The sequence below is a fragment of the Babylonia areolata genome, chromosome 10 (assembly GCF_041734735.1).
Source record: "Babylonia areolata isolate BAREFJ2019XMU chromosome 10, ASM4173473v1, whole genome shotgun sequence".
Taxonomy (NCBI): domain Eukaryota; kingdom Metazoa; phylum Mollusca; class Gastropoda; order Neogastropoda; family Buccinidae; genus Babylonia; species Babylonia areolata.
Genome location: NC_134885.1, coordinates 10,804,793 through 10,829,680, shown reverse-complemented (window position 1 = coordinate 10,829,680; position 24,888 = coordinate 10,804,793). Strand labels below are relative to the sequence as shown.

Here is a 24,888-nt window from a genome sequence, read left to right as displayed (position 1 = left end):
AGATCCTGTAATCTATGTCAGCGTCCGGTGGGTTATGGAAACAAGAACATACCCAGCATGCATGCCCCCGAAAACGGAGTATGGCTGCCAACATGGCGGGGTAAAAACGGTCATACACGTAAAAGCCCACTCGTGTAAAAACGAGTGATTGTAGGAGTTTGCAGCCCACGAACGGAGAAGAAAGAATTAAGTACTTTCTAGCGATCTGCGTGCTTAATCCTTTATAAAGGTAAACTCACTTAACCCCCTACCCCCCACTCCCTTCCACCTTTCCCCCCTCACACATTCTCCACATTCATTACATAAGTATGAGCCGAAAGGATTGAAACCAGTGAGACAAAGAGCCTGTTTACTCCATTCTGTCCAAGTGAAGGCCTGGCTGGCTGTGTGTAAATTCCATTCTTTTGGAGAGCCTGTCTGTTATTTTGGTGGTTGTTTTTTTTTCTATTCTTACTAAAGGTTCGTCTGGGTATTTCTTTCTTTCTGATGACAATTCTGGTTGTTTCTTTCTTTCTTTCCAAAGGCCCGTCTGTGAGTGTGTGCGTGTGTGCATGGTTACCGTTACTTTGTTTTAAAGCTCTGTTCTTTAGAATCTTTTATTTAATCATCATTTTCGACTATTTTTTTGTGTTATTATTCTCAAGTGCTGTTTACAGTCAAATACCGATCCATTGTTGTGAATATTAACTATTTGACTGACGATCGTTTCTTCTTTCTGAAGGTCTGTCTGTTTATTCCATTGATTAAGAACTTTCTTTTAAGGTCTTGCCACATATATTTGTACCGGTATCCCATTGTCGTACCACAGGGGTGTTTGGTTGTGTCTTCTTTCTAAAGGTTTATCTGGTTATCGATTCTTTTTTTTTTCTTCTAAAACACGGTCTGGTAATTCCTTTCCCTCTAAAGGCGTGAGTGGTTATTCAGTACTTTCTCGCGGTCTGCCTGTTTATTCAGTACTTGACAGGTACAATAGCCGAGTGGTTAACTGCATTGGACTTGAGTCTGAGGGTCCCTGGTTCGAATCTCGGTGACGGCGCCTGGTGGGTAAAGGGTGGAGATTTTTCTGATCTCCTAGGTCAACACATATGTGCAGACCTGCTTGTGCCTGAACCCCCTTAGTGTGTATTATACGCCGAAGCAGAAGATCAAATACGTACATTAAAGATCCTGTAATCTATGTCAGCGTCCGGTGGGTTATGGAAACAAGAACATACCCAGCATGCATACCCCCGAAAACGGAGTATGGCTACCAACATGGCGGGGTAAAAACGGTCATACACGTAAAAGCCCACTCGTGTAAAAACGAGTGATTGTAGGAGTTTGCAGCCCACGAACGGAGAAGAAAGAATTTAGTACTTTCTAGCGATCTGCCTGCTTAATCCTTTATAAAGGTAAACTCACTTAACCCCCCACCCCCCACCCCCTTCCACCTTTCCCCCCTCACACATTCTCCACATTCATTACATAAGTATGAGCCGAAAGGATTGAAACCAGTGAGACAAAGAGCCTGTTTACTCCATTCTGTCCAAGTTAAAGGCCTGGCTGGCTGTGTGTAAAATCCATTCTTTCGGAGAGCCTGTCTGTTATTTTGGTTGTTTTTTTTTTTTACTCACTTGTGTAAACAAAGTTAGTCTATGTTTTAACCCGGTGTTCGGTTGTCTGTGTGTGTGTGTGTGTGTGTGTGTGTGTGTGTGTGTGTGTGTGTGTGTGTCCGTGTGTGTGTGTGTCCGTGATAAACTTTAACATTGACATTTTCTCTGCAAATACTTTGTCAGTTGACACCAAATTTGGCATAAAAATAGGAAAAATTCAGTTCTTTCCAGTCATCTTGTTTAAAACAATATTGCGCCTCTGGGATGGGCACAAAAAATAAAAAAGAAGCCTAATTATATGCAAACTGCATTTACTGTTATATTTATATTTTTTGTATTCTCTAAACTTGGCACTTTGACCTCTTATTCTGACACAACAACAAGAGGAGTCATTATTATCATTTTTTGTTCAAACAGGAACTTCTTTTACTAAGCATGGAATTTTTATTTATTTTGCAAACGTTTTGGTGCAGATAGTAAAAAAGGGAATTTACTCTGTAATTAATTCTAGGGGACTTAATTTATCACAAGTGAGTCTTGAAGGCCTTGCCTCTCTTGTTCTATTCTTACTAAAGGTTCGTCTGGGTATTTCGTTCTTTCTGATGACAATTCTGGTTGTTTCTTTCTTTCTTTCCAAAGTCCCGTCTGGTTAATTTGTATTTTCTAAAGTCATGACTAATTATTCCAGTCGATCTTTGAAAAGGCCCGTCTGGTTAATTTGTATTTTCTAAAGATATGGTTGGTTATTTCTTTCGATCTTTCAAAAGGCCCGTCTGGTTAATTTGTATTTAAGGCCCGTCTGGTTAATTTGTGCTTTCTAAATACATGACTGGTTATTCCATTCGATCTTTCAAAAGGCCCGTGTGGTTAATATGTGTTTTCTACTAGTAAAGACATGACTGGTTATTCCATTCGATCTTTCAAAAGGCCCGTCTGGTTAATTTGTGTTTTCTACTAGTAAAGACATGACTGATTATTTCATTCGATCTTTCAAAAGGCCCGTCTGGTTAATTTCTGCTTTCTAAAGACGTGACTGGTTATTCCATTCGATCTTTCTAAAAGCCTGTCGGGTCGTTCCTTTCTTTACTAAGTTGTCTCGTTATTCTGTTCTTTCTGACTACATTTTTATGTATTTTTTAAGCCTTTCCAGGCATTCCATTCTGTTTACAGGTTAACGGCATGTCTGGTTGATATATTGCTTCTGTTCGTTCCGAAGACATTCCATCCTTTCTGCGTGATGACCTGTCTGGTTATTCCATTCTTTCTTAAGACATAAGGCTTGTTATTCTATCCTTTCTAAAGGCGTGTCTGATTAAGTATTTCATTTATTAAAAACAACAAAAACAAACAAAATAAAACAAAACAAAAAAACAAACAAACAAAAACAACAACAACAAAACAAAACAAAAAACAAAACAAACAATAACAAAAAACACAAAAAAACCCACCAAAAACATATCTGCTTATTCTATTGTCTCTAAAAGCCCTTTATTGTCCGTATAGTAAAAGTTTCCCTGGTAATTTCATTCGTTCTGAAGACCAGTCTGGTTGTTCCATTCTTTTCGAAGTCCTCCATCTCTAATTATTCCATTTGTTCTGAAGACATGAAGACGTGTCCCCCACCCCCACCCCCCCCATTTTTCCATTTAGTCGTTGAACTTATCCCATTCATTCTCGGAGCTGCGGGATAACCACGGGGGCCACATGATCCCTGGCTGCTAAAAAATAAAGATAAGTGAGGGTTCAAAGAGCAAATTAATGTCACGCGGTCAGTCTTCGTCGGAGTTCGTGAGTGGCCACTCTTTTTTTACGTGTCTGACCACGGTTTTTACCTCTCCATGTTGGCAGCCATATTCCGTTTTCTGGGATGTGCATGTTGGGTTTATTATTGTTTCCACGACATAACTCCGGCGAACGCTGACGTGGATTACTGAACCTTTAACGTGCGTATTAATTTTTGATCTTCTGCATGCGTATACACACAAAGGTGGTTCAGGGTACCAGTGGGTAAGCACATTTATGGATTCATTATTATTATATTTCTTCTTCTTCTTCTTCTTCTTCTTCTTCTTCTTCTCATCATTCTGTTGACCACCCAGGAGATAGGAAAACAATCTTCACACTTAACTCACTCAGTACGGCCAGTCCTCTCTTCTCCTCTACACAGACCCTTCGGATGTCCAGTGGGTGTCTGAATGACCCAACCTTTAGCTTCCGTCGTCAGAACTGTGGTATTTGTCAACATTCACCTCTTCAGTATAAGAGCCTTCCGCTTGCAATATTTTGATGATGGTCACTGGGGTGAAACGCTGTTAACGTCGTCTCTTTCGCCGTTCGTTTGGAAAGAGTTAACCCATCAGGTGCGACGACGAAAACCGGGGGTCGAACTCAGTCAAAAACCTCGGGCGAGAATCTAGCGCTCTGACCATTCGGCCACCCGCAGGAGGTGAAAAGGTGCCAAGGGTTCAAAAGTTATGAAAGGTCACGGGACACCAGTCTAACTTGGCGCTTGGAGCGACACAGAACAAACACTCGTACCCGGCGGTGGCCCCTGCAGAGAGAGCGACGACAGAGGCATGTGCCGGGACATGTAAAAGCACCAAGCAGAGAAAGTTTATCAAACAAACAAAAAAACACCAACTGTGGGTAGTAAAATAAGTATCAGTATCAGTAGCTCAAGGAGGCGCCACTGCGTTCGGTCAGATCCATATACGCTGCACCACATCTGCCAAGCAGATGCCTGACCAGCAGCCTAACCCAACGCACTTAGGCCTTGAGAAAAACAAAGATAAAATAAAATAAAATAAAATAAAACAACAAAGATTAAAAAACAAAAAACAACAATAATAATAAATAATTAAATAAATAAAAATAATAGGTAAATACATAAAAAAATACTACTACTTATAATAATAATAATATTTATAAGGCGCAAAATCTTGATGAAATCAACTCTAAGCGCACACACCGATTATTAGGAAGTACGCGTCAATGGCGCAGCTGGGCCCCCGTACTATTTTGTGTGCAGGCCTGTCGGTGTATTTCTCTCTCCCCATGCCACCCTTCCCCCACAACCTCCACCTCTTCCCCTATCCTGCCATAATCGCTTTATTGCCAGCGAGAACGTTTTTGAGTCGGAATAATGGATAAAGTTCATAGCATTGCTTCCCCCGACCTCCCCCCCCCCCCCCCCCCCCGCTCCCCGGGTTGGAGTGTTTCGGGAGTAGCTTGTTAATTAGTTTCGTCTGATGCCACCCACACACCGCTGCATGGAATTTAATTGGATCAGAAACACTGGCGTAAAAAAATAAAATAAAAAAATAAAAAAAATGTTGAAATGGTGAAAGAGACGGAAGGAAAGAGTTAACTGCAGAAAAAGAGAAAGGGAACACGTACTATGCTTACAATGCAGTCAAGTTCGCTTGGATATATATATATATATGATAGTCAGTCGTGTCCGACTATGACCATCAGAACAGCAGAGGAGGCAACTGCTGTTCCGACTATTTGGGATAGAATTTGATTATAGTGGAGAGTGTCTTGCCCAAGTACATCCCCACTCTCTCGGCCAAGAGGGTTCAGTTTTAGGACAGTCGGCGTTGGGATGGTTCCCAAAGGCCAACTAGCCCACAAGGCTGCAGCACTAAGAGCCAGTGCAGTTTTGCCTCCTGGTTTGAGAGTCATAGTCCTTCACAAAAGACCAAGCTGTAAATGTTTCCCATTGACTGGAGAAACCTTTGCTGTTGGCCCAAATGTAAACTTATGTCAATCTGTGATATAAGCCTTGGGTACAACAAGCACAATAACAACAACCCCCAGGATACATGAGTCAACCCCTAGGATACATGAGTCAACCCCCTAGGATACATGAGTCAACCCCCCAAGGATACATGAGTCAGCCCCCCTAGGATACATGAGTCAACCCCCTAGGATACATGAGTCAACCCCCCTAGGATACATGAGTCAACCCCCCTAGGATACATGAGTCAACCCCCCTAGGATACATGAGTCAACCCCTAGGATACATGAGTACCTTGTGGTTTGGGTCAGAGTGGCTGGCGGTCGGGACACAACGGATCGGATCGTCTTATCAGTACCGGCTGACCCCATTAATCTTAACCCCCACCCCACCCCACCCCCCCACCCCTACCGAGTACCTGACACGACACTCAGACCCCCCAACCCCCTCCTGTCCCCCCCCCCATCCCCCTTTCCCCCTCCCGTCAAGGATCTGCTGCACATCAGATTTCGTTCAGTCAGGTATGTTGGTAGCCTACCGTGGATCATGTTCGGTATATCATGTGCAAAGTTCGGTTTTTCTGGCAAAGTGAACTGTTAAAACAGGCACTTAAGTGTGTGTGTATGCATCACTCTGTGTGTGTGTGTGTGTGTGTGTGTGTGTGTGTGTGTGTGTGTGTGAGAGAGAGAGAGAGAGAGAGAGAGAGAGAGAGAGAGAGAGAGAGCATGTGCGCGCAGGATAGATCACTGATCGCGTTGAAAGAGTGGGGAGGTTGACAGGGATCCCATTCCCTGCCTGTTTTCTTGTCATCTGGACTTGGCTGTCGTCAACTTGTAAAATCATTTGATTTTGAGAGAGAGAGAGAGAGAGAGAGAGAGAGAGGTGGTGGGGGGGGAGGGGGGGTATTCCTTGATGATTGTCACCGTAACACTGATGAATGTCAATAGAAACTGTCGTGAATTGTGATTCTGTGTCTGTGTTCATGCGTCCGAGTAAAAGACAGCGAGTTCTCGACTCTTGCTGTGGACGGCATGCAGTTGTTGTGGTTCAGATAAGCACACACACACACCCACGACCCCACCCCCCACCAAAAAAAATCACACACCCGCCTCCGAAAAAAAAAGTGTGTGTGTGTGTAAAAAAAGGAAAAAAAAGTGTGTGTGTGTGTGTGTGTGTGTGTGTGTGTGTGTGTGTGTGTGTGTGTGCTCTCTCTCTGTTCTGCCTCTGATGGACGAATGGCGAAAGCCTGACACTGACACTAGTTTATTGAATAGGCCACAGCCCCTTTCAATGGGGGTTCACAGTCGACAGATAAATTATTATTTACACGAGGGGGAAAAAAATTGTACATTTTGGACTGCATTCAAGATCTGGGATCTAAGCTTAAAGGCATAGAAAAGAAACTTCGCAAAAACAAAAAATACTCTCTTCTGGAACTCTCACAAATTCCACATTATGAATTTTCGTAATTGACAAAAAGCCTGGAAAGGGAGAGGGTGACGAGGAACTTTAGAATAACAGGATGTTAGTTGTTCGTGATGTAATATATATATATATATATATATATATATATATATATATATATATATATATATATATATATATTGCGCCACTTCGGATCCGTGCGATGAATCGCACGTGGAGATATGTAGTCTGACGGTTAATTATTATTATTATTATTGTTATTATTATTATTTATTTATTTATTTTTTTTTTTTTGCCCCCCCTCCCCCATTGAAAGTTGTAAGTCTTGAGAAATTCAACCAATCGCGAAATACATGTCTCGTATGCCAAGGAAAAACTTTGAGCCAGTAAATTTCATTGGCCAATCGCGTCACATACGACGGACGGGTAGTTAACTTTTCTGTTTTATTTGCTCGCTCTTTCTGCATAACAAAATATGACTTTGTAAAAATTGTCAAATTTAAGTCACACTTAACCTATACCTTAAATTAGAAAAAAAAAGATGTTCAAATGCATTCTCAAGCATTGAAAAAAGGGAATGAAGCAAGCAGTGCTCCTTTTTATCTGAATTGACTGAAAGTAACCTTTTTTTTTTCTCGTGAAAAAGATTTTTGTTAATTAAGTAATGCTGAACACAATCGACTGGAGAGAGACAGTGATATTCAGAGTTTAACACACACACACACACACACACACACACACACACACACAAGCAAAACAAAACAAAACAAAAACGACAACAAAACTGCCAGATCAATTCTCTCTCTCTCTCTCTCTCTCTCTCTCCTTGTTCTTGTTCTTCTTGTTCTTGTTCTTCTTCTTCTGTCTCTCTCTCTCTGTGCTTGGTGGGGAAAAGAAGTTAACTTGCTTATCTCATTACCTGGTAAATGACATTTACGGCCGTGTCCATTTTCTCTCTCTCACCTATCGTATCTGTCGTAAACTTCTTTTTCGTAGGTCAGTCTGTCAGGTAATGCCGGCAGATGCCGGTTCCCAATCTCCTCGAAGCACGGCACGTTTTATCTAATTAATTTTCTGGACCATAACAAGGGTCGTCGACCTCGTTAAAATTTATTTCGTGCTCTTCGGCACCCAGACAAGATCAGTTCTGGACGAAGTGCCAAGCGCGGACACGTGAACTGATTAAGCCTCTCTAGATCTGAGACCTAATCAGCGTAAGTTTAATTATTCAGCCAATGCACCACAACGAACGGGTGAATACCGTTATCAGGTCACAGTTAATTAACACAATTCCAGAGCTGAATTCCTGCAACCTCCAGCATTTTTGTTGTTGTTGTTTTGAAAGTAAAGCAATAATTTTACATTAGTTTAACATTGTGAACATATTAGGTCAGGCATCTGCTTGGCAGATGTGGTGTAGCGTCGAATTATGGATTTGTCCGAACGCAGTGACGCCTCCTTGAGCTACTGAAACTGAATATATTAGAGAAGAGAGATCGAGTGTGTGTGTGTGTGTGTGTGTGTGTGTGTGTGTGTGAGAGAGAGAGAGAGAGAGAGAGAGAGAGAGAGAGAGAGAGAGAGAGAGAGACTATACACAACAGCGCCAGTCTGTTCCGTGTTGCAGCAGGGTTGCTGTTGGGGTTATCGCGGATATGGGTCGAGTTATTTTGCTGTTTTTTTTTGGTGGGTTTTTTTTTTCGTTGCCAACCTGTGACGTCTCATAATGCCTCGAACAATTAATGGAGGTTGCAGGATTTCAGCTCTGGAATTGTGTTCATTAACTTTGACCTGATAACGGTATTCATCCGTTCGTTGTGGTGCATTGGCTGAATAATTAAACGCTGATTAGGTCTCAGATCTAGAGAGGCTCAACTTGATCAGTTCACGTGTCCGCGCTTGGCACTTCGACCAGAACTGATCTTGTCTGGGTGCCGAAGAGCACGAAATAAATTTTAACGAGGTCGACGACCCTTGTTATGGTCCAGAAAATTAATTAGATAAAACGTGCCCGAGCTTCGGGGAGATCACTTCTGTCACCACTTGGCATAATTTTAATGCCCTAGATGCGATACTTTACATGCAGTGCAGCCGAACGCACGATCAGTTTTCAGTTTCAGTTTTTCAAGTACATGTCACTGCATTCAATTCGGACAAATCCATATTCGCTCAACCACACATCTGCTTGGCAGTTGCCTGACCATGCAGCAGTATAACCCAACGCTAAGTCAGGCCTAGAGTGCATGCATCTATTGTGTGTGTGTGTATATATATATATATATATATATATATATATATATATATATATATAAAGTGTACCCTGTAGAGTTGATTTCCGCTATAGAATTTTGCCAGAGGACATTTTTGTCAGGCACTCTAGCAGGTCCGTACACTTGACGTGGGTGGAGATGGAAAAAATCTCCAACCTTCTCAAGCAAACTGAACCACGGGAGCGCCGAAACTGGCGACTGCACTCAGCTTGAACCCCGCTCAAGCGAGAATCCTCAGTGGCTTTTCAGTTAGTCGTTTCCGGATTGCGTTTGCGCATCGGCTTACATTAATTAACCTGACACTGCTGATCTGAATTTTCTGCTTCAGGTGCCAAGCAGGGTCGCTGACAAGACTGATAAACATACTGGATTTGAAAATAGTATGGCTGCGCTCACTGAGCAGTGGATTTAGGTCATAAAAAATTATTTATAAATAGATCTAATTTTGAGTTTTGACTCAACCAGGGTCTTTAGATTGAACCATACTGGAGATTTACAAACAAAAATTCACTGTGTATGTTTTGTTTACACGGGATGCAACTGACTTGCAACCAATGTGCGACTAACTCTTTGGAACCAGCGGAGACTGGTGGAGACTGGTTGCCCCCGGTTGTCAGTGGCCCGTCGCTGCCGGTCTCAGAAACCAACGGATTTTCCCGATTTTTGGTTGCATGTTTGGTCGCAAGGCTCATTTTATTTCCACTCCAAGACCGATAATTTTTTGAGGGCCTTGCAACTAAACTGCGAAAAAACGGTCGCCGCCGGTTGCCACAGCTTGCCGCTCGTTTCAGCCGGTTTCCAACAGGAAATCGATGACGCAAGCGGCACGCGTGTCACGGATTTTTCTGTCTGGCTTGGCAGACGCTCGCAGCGTGGTTTCTCGTGTGTGTTGCAACCGGCGGAGACAGGGGGGAGACCCGTGGCAACCAGTCGCCACGGGTTGCCGCTGGTTGCAATGTGCTGTGTGCAACCAAGTAGGTCGCCGTATGAGTGATATTTTTTCATTCCACCTCTGCTGCTACACGGACCCACGCCAGTCTTGCGCTGTCATTTTTCAAGTCAAGATGTCGAGCCATGATTCTGATGACTCTGCCACTAACCTGTCTCAGCTTGCACACGACTTGGAAGATCAACTGGCTGAGGAGCCCCAAGCTGCTTCATCTACCAAAGCTGGAGGAGGTGGTCAAGGCAAGGCCAAGGGTCGGAAGGTGGTCAAGCGTGCAAGCCTGAGTGAAAAACAGAAGGAGGATGTGGTGGAGTTCCTGCGTGAAAGGTCCCACATCTATAGCAAGAGCCAGACGGCCTACAAGGACGCTGCTGGCCGAAAGAGAGAGTGGAAGGAGCTTGCTGACAAGATGGGAGCTGACGTCGACGTAGTCATGACCTGGTACCGGTCGATGAGGACCATGCTGGCCAGGGTGAAAAAGGTCAAGTCCAAGAGCGGTTCTGGCAACACCAAGCTGTCTCACGCTTTCCAGTGGGTCTGGGACAATCTGGCCTTTATGATTCCATACATAGAGACGCTGGACACTGACTCACTTGGTCAGAAGAGACGCCGTGCTGCCGAACCACAAGTTGAGGCTGACTTCAACCCTGATGAGCGTGGACCGAGTTGGAAGGTGCCAAGGGTTGTCTCTGCCACTGCCACTACCTCACCTGCGGCTGCTCCAGGTCCATCTCCTGTGGAGTCTTTGCCAGGAGCTTCAGGGTCATCCTCTCACGCCTCTCACGCTGAATGTTGTGGCCACCTGAAAGTTGAACTGCAGCGCTACCTTGACCGTGCTGAAAATCACCAAACCCACTTCTGGCACTACTTGATGTGGAAAACGTCAAACTTAAACGCCCACCAGAGAGACAATATGGAGCGAGAAGTTTTGGAGGTGGTTATGAGGCACTGCAGGAATGCTCAGCCAGCCATACCCCAGCCACTACCAACAACTTCTTCTGTGGTCGGGTTTGGGTTTCCACAAGCAGGTATGGGGCTCCCACTGGATACGGGCAACCAGGTCTACCAGCAGCCTTTGACAGGTCCTGCGACAGAGCCAGATAATGAACTTCAGGACTTCATTGACACCCTCACTGACAGTCCAGTCAGCTTCCCACTAAGGATGTCGCCCAGGAAGAGCAGCACTCCAAAGCGACATGTCCCCCGCAGCACTGCAACCCTGTCAACAGTCGACCCGAGCACAACACGTGACTTGGGTTTGGGCTTTGGCTCAGGCTCGGGCTCGGGCACTTTGTTTACACAAGTGAGTCAAAAATCTTCAGTCATACCAATAACAGGTTGTAAGTCTCCCAGATTAAGCCATATTTCCAAATCATTAACGGTTTATTTCATTGAGATTTGTTCCGAAATCAGAATTTTCTAAAAATCGTTTCCCATCAAGTTACTAGAAGGTAGGTTGTGTTTGAAGACGACATAACCTCATTTTTCTCATTCACAATTAAAAGGAAAGAAATACAAATTCTGGACAGAACACATACAGTGATACTAACTGCACCATCGACGCATAGTCTGCATAATTATAGATATTCTAAAATGGACACTGAATTAACTGGAATGAACTCTAAAGAAAAATTGAATCAGTCATTTCTTTCAGCCTGTTGGAGACTGGCTCGTGCAGATCTAGAGATCTACCATGTGTTGTGATATGCTTGAAGCGATGGCATCACCTCCTTAACCGCCGAAATAAAAGAATAATCGAGATACAATAAAACACACAGAAAACATGATTTAAACGGCGTTATTGCATCCACTACAATCACATCTATTTATCGCACGAAGAAGAAAATGTCAGCATTGCTTTTCTTTTCTTTTTTTTTTCTTCCAAGCTTATTTTGTATATGCATATTGAATACAGAGCACTTTCAATGAATTTTTTAATCTTTTATTTTCCCTCCTCATGATTCCTTTACTGAATAAAGCACGAAGCACAAGTGAGTCTTGAAGTCTTTGCCTCTTGTTAACTAATTAATTGCTTTTTAAACAGCAGCGAAAAGAGTGAAGATGTGGTATACAGTTTAATAACCCTGTTTGAAACTAGCTTGGTATTCCACAGTAATATTATTTCCGTCAACCCATTTTTGAAGTAGAGAATCAATAATTGAACTATATACTTTGCTACAAACATAACTCAAAGTTATACCCCTATGATTGTTTGGGTCATCCATATCTCCTTTATTTTATGCAAAGTACAAATTATAGATTTAGTCCATTGTTAGAGAGAGAGAGAGAAAGGGAGAGAGAGAGAGAGAGATTGTCTACAGTGCAGGTGTTTGAATGTTTCTTGTTGTTCCTATCTCTGTGTGTTTGTGTGTGTGTGGTGCTATGAATACACTAAGTGTGAAAATTTTTACACAATGTAGATATGTGCACTGAAAAACAAACTGAAAAGCATGTCCATGTCTCCACACATACACACACTTTTACCCCTCCACCTCCCACAACCCTTACCTTACCCCCTTGGGTTCTCCCCCTTGGTCCCCCCCCCCCCACCCCCGGCTAATATCATTTAAAGTGGAAAGATGTTAAACTGAAGACAACAACATCATATGTTTTTGTCAGGTCATAAGCTTATACATGCATGTGTATGTGCATGTGCATGTGTAAGCTTGTGATCGGATACATTTGCATGCTTGTGTGTGTATGATAAAAAGTTACTTGATATTGTGACAAGATGTGGAAATATGTGAATAGTGTGTGGAGGCAAATTGAAAAGATTGTTTAACTTTAAGGATGGACATTGTGATAGTGCGTGTGTGTGTGTGTGTGTGTGAGTGAGAGTGCGTGTATATGTGTGTGTGTGTGTGCATGTGCATGCTTGTGTGTGTTTTGTTTGTGGTGGGAGGTTGCGGGGGGAGGGAGAGGTAGGGGGATGGCAGGGGGGAGGGGGAGGGAAGGGGGGGGGGGGTATTGTGTCTGTGTATATTTCACTTGTACAGAGGCCTGTATGTGTTGAACTCCTGCAGAGTGATTTCCACATTGTCTAACACACACGGTTGGTGCTGTATGTATTGCCGGAATGATTCCCACATTGTCCAACACATATTGTTGGTGCTGTGTGTATTGCCTGAATGATTCCCACATTGTCTATGTCATGTGGCAGGTAGGAGTACTGGTCAAGGGAGGTCGGGTGGTCAACGATGACCAGTCCTTTGATGCTGACGTCTACATCGAGAATGGACTCATCAAGTAAGCTCAGTACATGTTCACTTACGTGCCGTAATTATTCTGATAATTACGTATGTCTGTGTGCGTTTGAGCGTAAGTATGCATGCTGATTGGTAATGAAATTTACCTCAGTGGACTGCTCAGCTTGTTAAGATTTGTGCTCTTTTATGCCAGTTTTTGAGACAAACTTTTGAAGTAATATCCCTGAAATGTTCTTACTTCCTGAAATTGTCTTCAATCCACACTATGATAAAAGTCACACAATATAATACAAAACAAAACAACACAATACAATGCAATTCAATTTTATTCATCCAACTGGAAATTAATTGCGCATCCACAAGCTGGTCAGTAAAATGAACCATTAGAACACAAGCCAGTGAACGCACCGTGTCACCACTACTTCAGTGCATCACACACGAAATGAAAATACCATTGGAAAAAGTGACATTTTAGTCACGCTTATGTCCCTTCAGAGAAGCATCATTTTTGCTTATGTTATTCCGAGCATATACATACTATGCACATGGCACCATTCTCAAGAACTGAACAGAACAGTGTTCCTTTTCTCTGTGTGTGCGGGCAGGCAGGTGGGAAATAATCTCACAGTGCCGACAGAGGGAGTCCGTACCATTGACGCTTCAGGAAAACTTGTCATCCCAGGTGGGTACTGCATGGATTTGGCTGTTGTTTCTGTCGTCTTCTTCTTCTTCTTCTTCTCTGTCTATGGGACACTGTCAGTATTGGCTGAGCTACTTTTTTCTTCTTCTTAGTCTGTTTCCCCATGAGGGTGCATGGGGCTCTTTTGGTCTAAATACTATCCCCACCTTCTGGAAATTCTGTTGCTAGAACTTTCCTCTTTTCTGTGGCTCACTTTGTTTCTGGCTGTGTGCTTTTTTTTCTTTTCTGCCGTTTCTTGTTCTCCTATTTTCTGCCTTGCTGATCCATTTACCTTTTTTTTTTTTTTTTTGTTTTGCCGTGGTATAAGTAGAAATCCTTGACAAGAAAACAAGAAGGAAAAAGTGAACGATGCTGATGATGTTTGCTGTAATTATGAATCATAAATCTATATGTATTTATTTATTTGTGTCCTTTAACATTCTTAATAATGTGATGGGTACAAATGATGCATTTATGTTTGGTAGTGAAATCGAAAGAAAAAAATGCATGCAGGATGTGTATATGTCATTATCCTGTCTTGTTTTGTTCACCGTCATTGGAATGTAACACATTGTACCTTTATTGTTTAATCTTTAGTACTTTATGTACATTGTATAAACAAACAAACAAACAAAAAAAGAAATGGATTAGAATATTGGGTGAAAACTGATGGAGAGAGACATGGTGTGTGGTTGCAGGTGGGATTGACACGCACACCCACATGCAGCTGCCTTTCATGGGCACAGTGGCCTGTGATGACTTCTACACGGGCACCAGGTCTGCCTTGGCTGGTGGCACCACCATGATCAGTGAGTGTCCTTGAGGGTGTTTTGTTTATATGCATAACCCCCCAGAATTGTATATATATGTATGTAGTTATATAATTACAAAATATATATATGTATGTGTGTGTGTGTGTATACACACACACACACACACACACACACACATATATATATATATATATATATATTGGCCCAACAATCAGCTTATACCTGAGCCAACAGCAAACTGAGAGCTGTATTATCAATGGTTTCTCTGTTGCAATGGGAAATCATTTATAGCTAAGTCTTTTGTGAAGGACTATGACACTCAAACTAGGAGACAAAATTGCACTGGCTCTGAGTGCTGCAGCCTTGGGGGCTTGTTGGCCTTTGGGGAACCATCCCCAGTGCCGACTGTCCTAAAACCCTCTTGGATGAGAGAGTGGGGATGTAACTTGGTCAAGACACTCTCCGCTATAATCAAATTCTAGCCTAGATAGTCGGGACAGCAGTTACCTTCTCTGCTGTTCTGATGGTCATAGTCGAATACGACTGACTATCATACAGATATATATGTATCGAAATGTCGTTGTGGCTGACATCTTCACACCTGGCAGATACTTTGTCACAACCTGTGGACACGTCATCTGTTTCGATATTGCATAATCACTTATTTCTGTTGTGGTCACAAGTGACATGTCACAAATGGAGTCAGGTGTCATGCAGCGTGGGTCGCGTATCACTGGACCCTCCGTCCGCTTCCCGTTCTCTTTCTCTTTTCTGCGTTCTGTGCATCTTTCTTTTTTTTCCTTCTTTTTTTTTTTTAAATAATAATTTTGATATATTTACCTGTTGCAGTATTTGTTTTTGGTTTATATATTTCTTTTTTTTTTTTTAAACTGTTGATATATAAATAGTAAAGAGTGGTAACTCTCTCCATTCACAAGGTACACAACTTCAAGTCAGTGCTGCTTAAGCTACCGATTCAGCTAGCACACAGGTAAATAAAAGGTACATTGGAACAAACCCAGACACTTCCTCAAAAAAAGGAAGCGCTGGGCCTGTCCTTATACCGATCATTTGACGTGCACACAGCAGCAAAGACAGAAGAAATGTGCAAACACAAATTAGCTTTTATTCAAGACTGGCATAGCCTCTTTAATCCTGAACAAGCCACACAGAACACATGGACAATACAGAACAAACACATGGTTGCCTCGGTGGTTTTTCAACTTGAAATTAACAAATAATGAGGCCAGGAGATGAAATGATTAACAAATAGTGAAGAGTGCAGAGAGTTACCACTCTTTTAAAGTGTGTGGGCATGTGTGTGTGTGTGTGTGTGTGTGTGTGTGCTTGTGTGTGTGTGTATTTTGTGCCTTCTTCCTGTGGTTGTTGATATATCTGCAGTTTGCTGTATTGGTGGATATAGATTTTGTTTTCCACTTCCAATGTTTCATGTTTTCATGTGCTCTTGTGTGGTGTGATGGACTGTTATATGTGTACTGTTTCATGTGAGGTGCTTAGAGCCCATCTGTTGGGAGTTTGCGCCATATAAGTACAATATGTTATTATTATTATTATTATTATTATTTCCAGTGGACTTTGTGATGGGTCAGCGGGGTGTGCCATTGGTTGACGCCTACAACCAGTGGCGAGGGTGGGCCGACGAGAAGGTCTGCTGTGACTACAACCTGCACGTGGCTGTCACCTGGTGGAGCGACCAGGTGGCTCAGGACATGGAGACGCTGGCCAAAGAGAAAGGTGTGTGTGCAGAGATGCCAACTGCTTACAATTTTGCCATGTTTTTTTACACTCGATCGCAGTTTGTTCTGACGTTACACCGTCAAAATTGTTCCAATGAGTTCATTTTTGACAACATAGCATGGTCACATGCTTTGTTCCGACGTTACACCGTCAAAATTGTTCCAACGAGTTCATTTTTGACAACATAGCGTGGTCACATGCTTTGTTCTGACGTTCATTCATTCATTTTGCCCATCGCTCCTGGTGGAGCATAGGCCATCGACGACCCCTCGCCATCGCACTCTGTTCTGGGCTGTTCTGGCCATTCCAGTCCAGTTGGTCCCTTGCTGCTTCAGCTCTGCCTCGGTATCTCGCCTCCAGCTGTTTCGAGGCCGGCCTCTCTTCCTCTTTCCCTGCGGGTTCCAGGTCAGGGCTTGGCGTGTGATGCTGGACGCTGGCTTCCGATCCAGCCCCACTTCCTCCGCAATATCTGCTTGGCCACTGGTTCCTGTCCCGCTCGCTCCTACAGATCTTCGTTTCGGATCTTCTCCTGCCATTGGATCTTGTAGATGCGCCTCAGACAGGTGTTGAAGAATGTCTGAATTTTCTGCTGCATCGTCTGTGTTGTCCGCCATGTCTCGCATCCGTAGAGCAGAATTGACTTCACATTGGAGTTGAAGATGCGGAGTTTGGTTTTCATACTGATTGCTCCAGATGCCCAGATGTTCTTGAGCATGATGAAAGCTGTTCTTGCCTTGCCGATTCTGGCTGTGACGTCTCGGTCCGTGCCTCCCTGTCGGTCAACCACGCTTCCCAAGTAGACGAAAGACTCCACCTCCCTGATGGGCTCTCCACCGACTGTGACTGGAGTGTTGGCAGTGGTGTTGATCTTCATCAGCTCGGTCTTCTTCTTGTTGATCTTGAGTTGTTCTGACGTTACACCGTCAAAATTGTTCCAACGAGTTCATTTTTGACAACATAGTGTGGTCACATGCTTTGTTCTGACGTTACACCGTCAAAATTGGTCCAGTGAGTTCATTTTTGACAACATAGCGTGGTCACATGCTTTGTTCTGACGTTACACCGTCAAAATTGTTCCAATGAGTTCATTTTTGACAACATAGCGTGGTCACATGCTTTCCTGTCGTAGCATTACCCAGACGCTCTAGACCTATTGATCATGAGGCCAGGGCAGTCACTACTAACCTTTGTCTCACGTGATGATGCTCAGCTAATCGCATGAGTGTTTACATTGAAACAGCATTGAGGAGACCAATCAGCTTAATCGCTTGCCCGAACAAGAGAGAAGATGACTAAATCAAGTTGCATCTCAGTCAAATAGCATCTGTGCCTGGTGGATTAAGCTATGGAGTTCAAGGAAGAAACAAGCGGCTTGAAACAGAAAAAGTCAGCCATGGGTTCCGATTGTGAGAAACAAGAAGAACAAAGACCAGGGAAGCGACACAGTGTCACAGATGTGTCAGCTGTAAAGAAGCAGCGGTGATAACAGAAGTTTCGCCAAACGTACTCTGAAAAAAATAAAAAGGATATCCGTGCATTGTGCCCTCCATTTGTGGGCACTTGCAAGCTTGTCGTACTGTGTGTACATTTGCAGATATGGCTCGGAGTCCAAATATTCCTAACGAATTAAAAAACGTTCCTGCCAAATTTCCTGATTGTGTCCTACAAACAGGGGTTGGCATCTCTGTGTGTGATCTGTTGGGAAGCTGATGTAAATGATTGAGGTATGATGGGGATGTTGACCAAAGAGAAAGGTGTGTGAACAGTTGGGAAACTAATGTAAATGATTGAGGTATGATGGCAAAGATAAAGGTGTGTGAACTGTCTGGGTGGCAGTATTTCCATTTTATAAAGGTTTCCCTGTTGGCATTTTGTTGATTTACACACACACACACACACACACACACACACACACACACACACACACACACAAAGATCTGTTGCTTTATTTTACTTTGTTTTGGTATTAAGACATGCATTTTGGTTGTTTTGTTTCGGTATTCAGACATGAATTTTGGCTAAGTGGCCCCTGGGCCACAGCCACCAACTTTTCGGTATTAAAAAAAAAATCAGTCACTCCTACCCATGGTATTGTTGTTAAACACTGGAAGAAAGATCAAAAATGCTGGTCAAAGAGAAAGGTGTGTGAACTGTTAGGAAAGTGATGTAAATGGTTGAGGAATAATGGAAGTACTGGCCAATTAAAACAGTGTGTTGAAATTTGGGAAATTGATGGAAACAAGGGGTAAAGCACACAGCTCATCAAAGTTAGCGAAATGGTTTCAGTAATACCTAAGGCCCCTTACAGCGCCTCATAAAATGGCAGTGAACAGAATGATGATTTTCAGTGAAACTACAATCTCCTGGCTGCGTGTTTTTTGGGTCATTCAGACCAGCTGTCAGCTGCATTCCAGAGTCCAGAGCCCTTTCAGGCTGCATACTCAGTCAGGGGGGAACAAAAGGAAAAGGTACTGTGAAAGGACAAGTTTTGGAACTGTTTCGGAAGAAACCTTGAATGCAATAATAGAAGACTAAGACACTGCTGAAGTGATGCCAGGCATTGCGCAGCTTGTCTCTGGTGTTCAGTAAGGGAGGTGCCACATATGATGATATGGATATTTATACAGTGCCTGTCCTCAGTCGGAGACCAAGGTCTGTGTGTTCTGTGTTCATTCCCTCGACCGCTGGGGTCGTTGGGGGGACATGAGGAAGATTCATAGCTCGCCACGCCGTTCTGTTGGCAGCTGTCATGAGGAGATCTGGCATCGTCATTTTGGTCCATTCCTTGACGTTGTTGGACCAGCTCTTTCTCTGCTGCCCCTGTCTGCGCCTTCCCTCTACAGTCCCTTGCAGGATGGTTTTGGAGAGGCCAAGGTCTAAGCGCTTTAAAACTTGGGGTCATTTGCACAACAGGCTGCCTACCTAAATAGACCCAACTAACGGCTGCCATTGGTTGCTCATCATTCATTTCCTGTGTCATTTGATCAGATTTCAAGCATGCACAAATACACACTCAGATATGTAACATTTTACATGTATGACTGTTTTGTTTATTTACCCTGTCATGTAAGCAGACATACTCCTTTTCGGGGGTGTGCATGTTGGGTCTGTTCTTGTTTCCAGAACCCACCAAACTCTGACATGGATTACAGGATCTTTAACATGTGTATTTGATCTTCTGCGTGCGTATACACATAAAGGGGGTTCAGGTACGAGCAATGCTGCACACATGTTGACCTGTGAGATCAGAAAAATCACCACCCTTTGCCCACCAGGCGCCGTTACCGAGATTCGAACTGGGGACCCTCAGATTGAAAGCCCAACACTTTAAAGCTTGACTATTGAGCCAGTCAGTATTTGAGGCATTTTGTGCCATTGGGACATGTCAGACTTGCCATCCCTGCTGCCAGCTACACAAAGGAAGCCTCCAACAATGAAGAATGCTCTTAGGGTCAGCTGGCCTGTATGATTAGCATGAATGAATCACACGCTGCTGCACACAGCTAACCGTGTGTGCTGAACGGACATGTTCGACGTTTTAATGTTGCAGGGTTGAACTCGTTCAAGATGTTCATGGCATGTTGAAGTTTTAATGTTGCAGGGGGTGAACTGGTTCCAGATGTTCATGGCATATTTACTTTTTTAATGTTGCAGGGGAGAACTCGTTCAAGATATTTATGGCATATTGGCGTTTTAACGTTGCAGGGGTGAACTCGTTCAAGATGTTCATGGCACGTTGACGTTTTAATGTTGCAGGGGTGAATTCGTTCAAGATGTTCATGGCATATTTACCTTTTTAACGTTGCAGGGGTGAACTCGTTCAAGATGTTCATGGCATACAAAGATGTCTTCATGCTGGAGGATCCAGAGCTCTACTCATCCTTCAGAAAATGCAAAGAGTTAGGAGCTGTCCCCATGGTGCACGCAGAGAACGGCCATATGATTGCTCTGGTAAGTGTGTGTGGGGAGGGGAGGGGAGTTGGGGGGTGGGAGGGCCTTTTTCCTGCAATTATTCATATCTGCAATTTGTGGTATTGCATTGGTGTATATCGATTTTGTTTTTCCACTCCTATGTCCCCATTTCCTCTTGTGTGGTATATAATGCGCTATTGTGTATGTAATTGTATTGTCTGAATGTGAGGCGTCCTGGAGCCCATTATATGGGAAGTTTGCGCCGTATAAGTACAATACATTGTTATCATCATAAATATTATTTGCGCCATTTAAGTACAGTACATTGTTATCATTATTAATTTTATTAGCGCCATATAAGTACAGTACATTGTTAACATCATTATTAATACTATTGTTTGCGCCATATAAGTACAATATATTTATATCATCATTATTAATATTATGATTTTTTTGTTATTGTTGTTATTATTATTATTATTACCGTCATTTTCTGTCTGTAAGAAATACACCCTAAATTTGAAAAAAAAAAAAAAAACACCCAAAAAACAATCAACAAAAAATCCTAGAATAAGGCACAGTCATGTCAGAGGTGATTGAGCTACAACTGACTTGGTGAAATTCAAAAAGTAACTTCGGAACAAGGCTGAACAATGTTGTCAACTTTCAGCATGGTAATAGAATAGAATAGAATAGAACAGAATAGAACAGAATAAAATATGTCTTTATTACCAAGTGTACCGGGGTCATAAGGAATATTGGGCGGAATAGTACATAACAAGATACGAACATAAATCGAAAATCATACACAAACATGTTTGCAATGATATGTAATATAACAGAACGGCCCACATCAAAGCTCTGAGGAAACCGTATGAGGGCTGTAAGGATTGAAATGTTAGGGTTCTTACTTCGCAGTTGGATGACAGTGATTGCTTCTGGCATCGCCATCTTTAGAGCTGGTTTCAGTTGTGCAACTTTTTCTTTGTTTCTTTGAAAAAGAATTGCTATTATTGTTTCCTTTTCTTTTCTTCTTCTTCTTTTTTTTTTCTTTTTTTTTTCTTTGCACAGAAATGCAAAGAATTTGTTAATATTATTTCTACATAGATATCCAGGGAATTTATTTATTTATTTTTTCATGACAGAAAGCCAAGGAATTTATTATTTTTTTTACACAGAAGTCCAAGGAATTTATTATTGTGTTTACACAGAAATCTGAGGAATTTATTATTATTGTCATTATTATTTTATTTTTCTTACACAGAAGTCCAAGGAATTTATTATTGTGTTTACACAGAAATCTAAGGAATTTGTTATTATTGTCATTATTATTTTATTTTTCTTACACAGAAATCCAAGGAATTTATTATTATTTCTACACAGAAATCCAAAGAATTTATTATTATTTTCCTAATAGAAATCCAAGGAATTTACTATTATTGTTTTTACACAGAATTCCAAGGAATTTATGATTATTTTTATTACACAGAAACCCAAGGAATTTGTTATTATTATTATTATTTTATTATTTTTTCTGCACAGAAATTTATTATTATTATTATTTCTGCACATAAATGCAAGAAATTTATTATTATTATTATTTCTGCACATAAATGCAAGGAATTTATTATTATTATCATTGTCATTTATCACACAGAAATCCAAGGAGATGGTGGAGAAGGGCATCACGGGTCCGGAGGGCCACGCCATGTGTCGCCCGGAGGACGTAGAGGCTGAGGCCACTCAGAGGGCCATCACTATAGCTGACGAGGCCGGAGCCCCGCTCTACGTCGTGCACGTCATGAGCAAGGCTTCTGCGGACGTCGTGTCTGCCGCCAGGAGGAAAGGTGGGTAATTCTTCAGCGTTCGTGGACTGCAGATACTTGTTTACTTGCTTACTTCCTGCCTGTCATGTCCTCTGGCGGCAACAAAGAACCGCCACTCTTGTCTGTTGTGAGATAGTCTCTGAATGGTGTCCCAGGTGTGCTTCAGGGTCTTGAGTCCCCCCCCCTTTGACTGTTCTGCGCCAGGTGTTCTTTGGCCTTCCTCTGTTGCGTCCACCTGGTGTCCAGTGAAGGCTGTCTGGGTGATGTAACTTTGCTGTCTTCATGTAACCTGTCCAATGCATTTCCTCCTCCTCTTCGTGGTTACAGTCTCCATGTTAACACGAAACAGTTGCAGCAAGATACAGACAAACAGACAGACAGAGACAGAAACAGAGAGCTAAACTGAAAAAGAAAATCATATCAATCATCATCCACTGATCAAAAACGGGCCTATTTCAATAGGGAATCTATCATACGCTTTTGAGCGATCCAACATGATGACAAGTTGTGACGTCTTGCACTTCACACGGTAGTGGTTGGTTTGAGGTATGTCTTTCCTTTCAGTCCTGCAGCTGTTTTAACAGGTTCCAGAATCCATAACGAGAAATGGCCACCAAGAAACATATGATAATCAGTCGTGTCCGACTATGACCATCAGAACAGCAGAGGAGGCAACTGCTGTTCTGACTATTTGGGCTAGAATTTGATTATAGTAGAGAGTGTCTTGCCCAAGTTAATCCCCACTCTCTCGGCCAAGAGGGTTTTAGGGCAGTCGGCGTGTTAATAATAGTGATGATAATGCACATTTATATAGCGCCCTTTCTCTCTAAGAGCTCAGGGCGCTTTACATGAAAGAAAAATATTATTACAAGTTACATAAAATATTCATGACCACTCTTTCTCAAAAAGCCTCCCCCCATGCCCCCCAACACACACTCTCCCCCTCCCACTCTACATGCATCCAAAGTGAGCAGACATGGGTGGTGTTGGAGAACAAGGAGGCTGAGAGTGCTTATAGATAGGTTTTAAAAAGATGAGTTTTTAGTGATGGGCGAAAAGCAGAAATAGAATCAGATGCACAGATATGATGAGGGAGGTTGTTCCAGATGTGAGGAGCAGCAAAGAAGAAAGAACGTTCACCACAGGCTCTTGTATTGACACGAGGAAGTTTCAAAAGGTAACAGTCAGAGGAAGAGCGGAGATTTCTTGTGGGAGTGTAAACACTGATAAGGTCAGAAAGATCAGTAGGTCCTGTGGAGTGGAAAGCAGAATAGCAGAGACACGCAACTTTGTATTTAATTCTCGCTTCAATAATATGTTTATGAATGTCATACGGGTATCTCCATAGAGTACCAGGCACAGTCTGAAATAAATATGGTTCAAAACAAACAGAGCATCAGAAGAACAACAACGACACCATTGCGAATATGTTACTCTTGATTTTTGCATAATGTTTGCTGCTTGTGCTTGTACAACACAGTAAACACTGATAAGGTTAGAAAGATATGCTGTCTTCATGTAACCAGCCCTATGCATTTCCTCCTCCTCTTCGTGGTTATGGTCTCCATGTTCTCTTGATTGTGCTGGGCAAGTAGTTGGTTGGGGATGGTATTGGGGCAGTCATTTTGCAGGATTTTTCAGATTTTTTTGTTTGTGTGTGTGTGTGTGTGTGTGTGTGTGTGTGTGTGTGGAAGGTTTTACAAATTCAGTATATCACTCTCAGTCGTTATCCAGCATTCTGAGCCACAGAGCAGTGTGGAAAGTACACAACTCCGCTACATTCTCAGCTTGGTGTTGGTGCTGTACTGGGAGGGATCTCTGCACATTGTTCAGCATTCTGAAGGTGATTCTGGCCTTAATGAGGTGGCTCTTGATGTCACTGCCTGACGGGCGCAATAGCCGAGTGGTCCCGGGTTCGAATCACGGTGACGGTGCCTGGTGGGTAAAGGGTGGAGATTTTTACGATCTCCCAGGTCAACACATGTGCAGACCTGCTAGTGCCTGAACCCCCTTAGTGTGTATATGCAAGCAGAAGATCAGATACGCATGTTAAAGATCCTGTAATCCATGTCAGCATTCAGTGGGTTATGGAAACAAGAACACACCCAGCATGCACACCCCCGAAAGCGGAGTATGGCTGCCTACATGGTGGGGTAAAAACGGTCATACATGTAAAAGCCCACTTGTGTGCATACGAGTGAACGTGGGAGTTGCAGCCCACGAACGCAGAAGAAGAAGAGAAGAAGAAGATGTCACTGCCTGCTCCTCCATCATGTCTGTCCTTTTTTGCTTCCTGAAAATATCCTGCAGAAATAACGCCCTCTTCCCCCCCCTCCCCCCCACACACACAACCCCCCTCCGCCGCCCCCCACACACACCTGCACGTTAAATGAAATGTTAAGTTGTATGATGAAAGTGACATATGTTACAATTGTTTCAATGAAAAATCTAACCATTTATCTTCATGAAACAAATAGCCAAAGAAGTTTAACTCTTTCACCACCATGGGTGACTAGTTGACTAGACAGTGTAAACAAAGTGAGTCTATGTTTTAACCCAGTGTTTGGTTGTCTGTGTGTGTGTATGTGTGTGTGTGTGTCTGTGTGTCCGTGGTAAACTTTAACATTGACATTTTCTCTGCAACTACTTTGTCAGTTGACACCAAATTAGGCATAAAAATAGGAAAAATTCAGTTCTTTCCAGTCATCTTGTTTAAAACAATGAAGCCTAATTATATGCAAACTGCATTTACTGTTATATTATAT

General features: G+C 42.6%; 1 protein-coding gene across 1 annotated transcript in view; it reads left to right on the top strand.

Annotated features, from left to right (window-relative positions):
- The window catches only part of LOC143286767 (dihydropyrimidinase-like), a 50,393-nt gene that overhangs the window by 6,008 nt on the left and 19,497 nt on the right, over positions 1 to 24,888 (top strand). The window contains exons 2-7 of the mRNA XM_076594532.1: positions 13,130 to 13,215; positions 13,781 to 13,857; positions 14,553 to 14,663; positions 16,218 to 16,382; positions 20,194 to 20,336; positions 21,955 to 22,144. Of these exons, the coding sequence (XP_076450647.1) occupies positions 13,130 to 13,215; positions 13,781 to 13,857; positions 14,553 to 14,663; positions 16,218 to 16,382; positions 20,194 to 20,336; positions 21,955 to 22,144 (772 nt within the window). The remainder of the gene's footprint in view (positions 1 to 13,129; positions 13,216 to 13,780; positions 13,858 to 14,552; positions 14,664 to 16,217; positions 16,383 to 20,193; positions 20,337 to 21,954; positions 22,145 to 24,888) is intronic.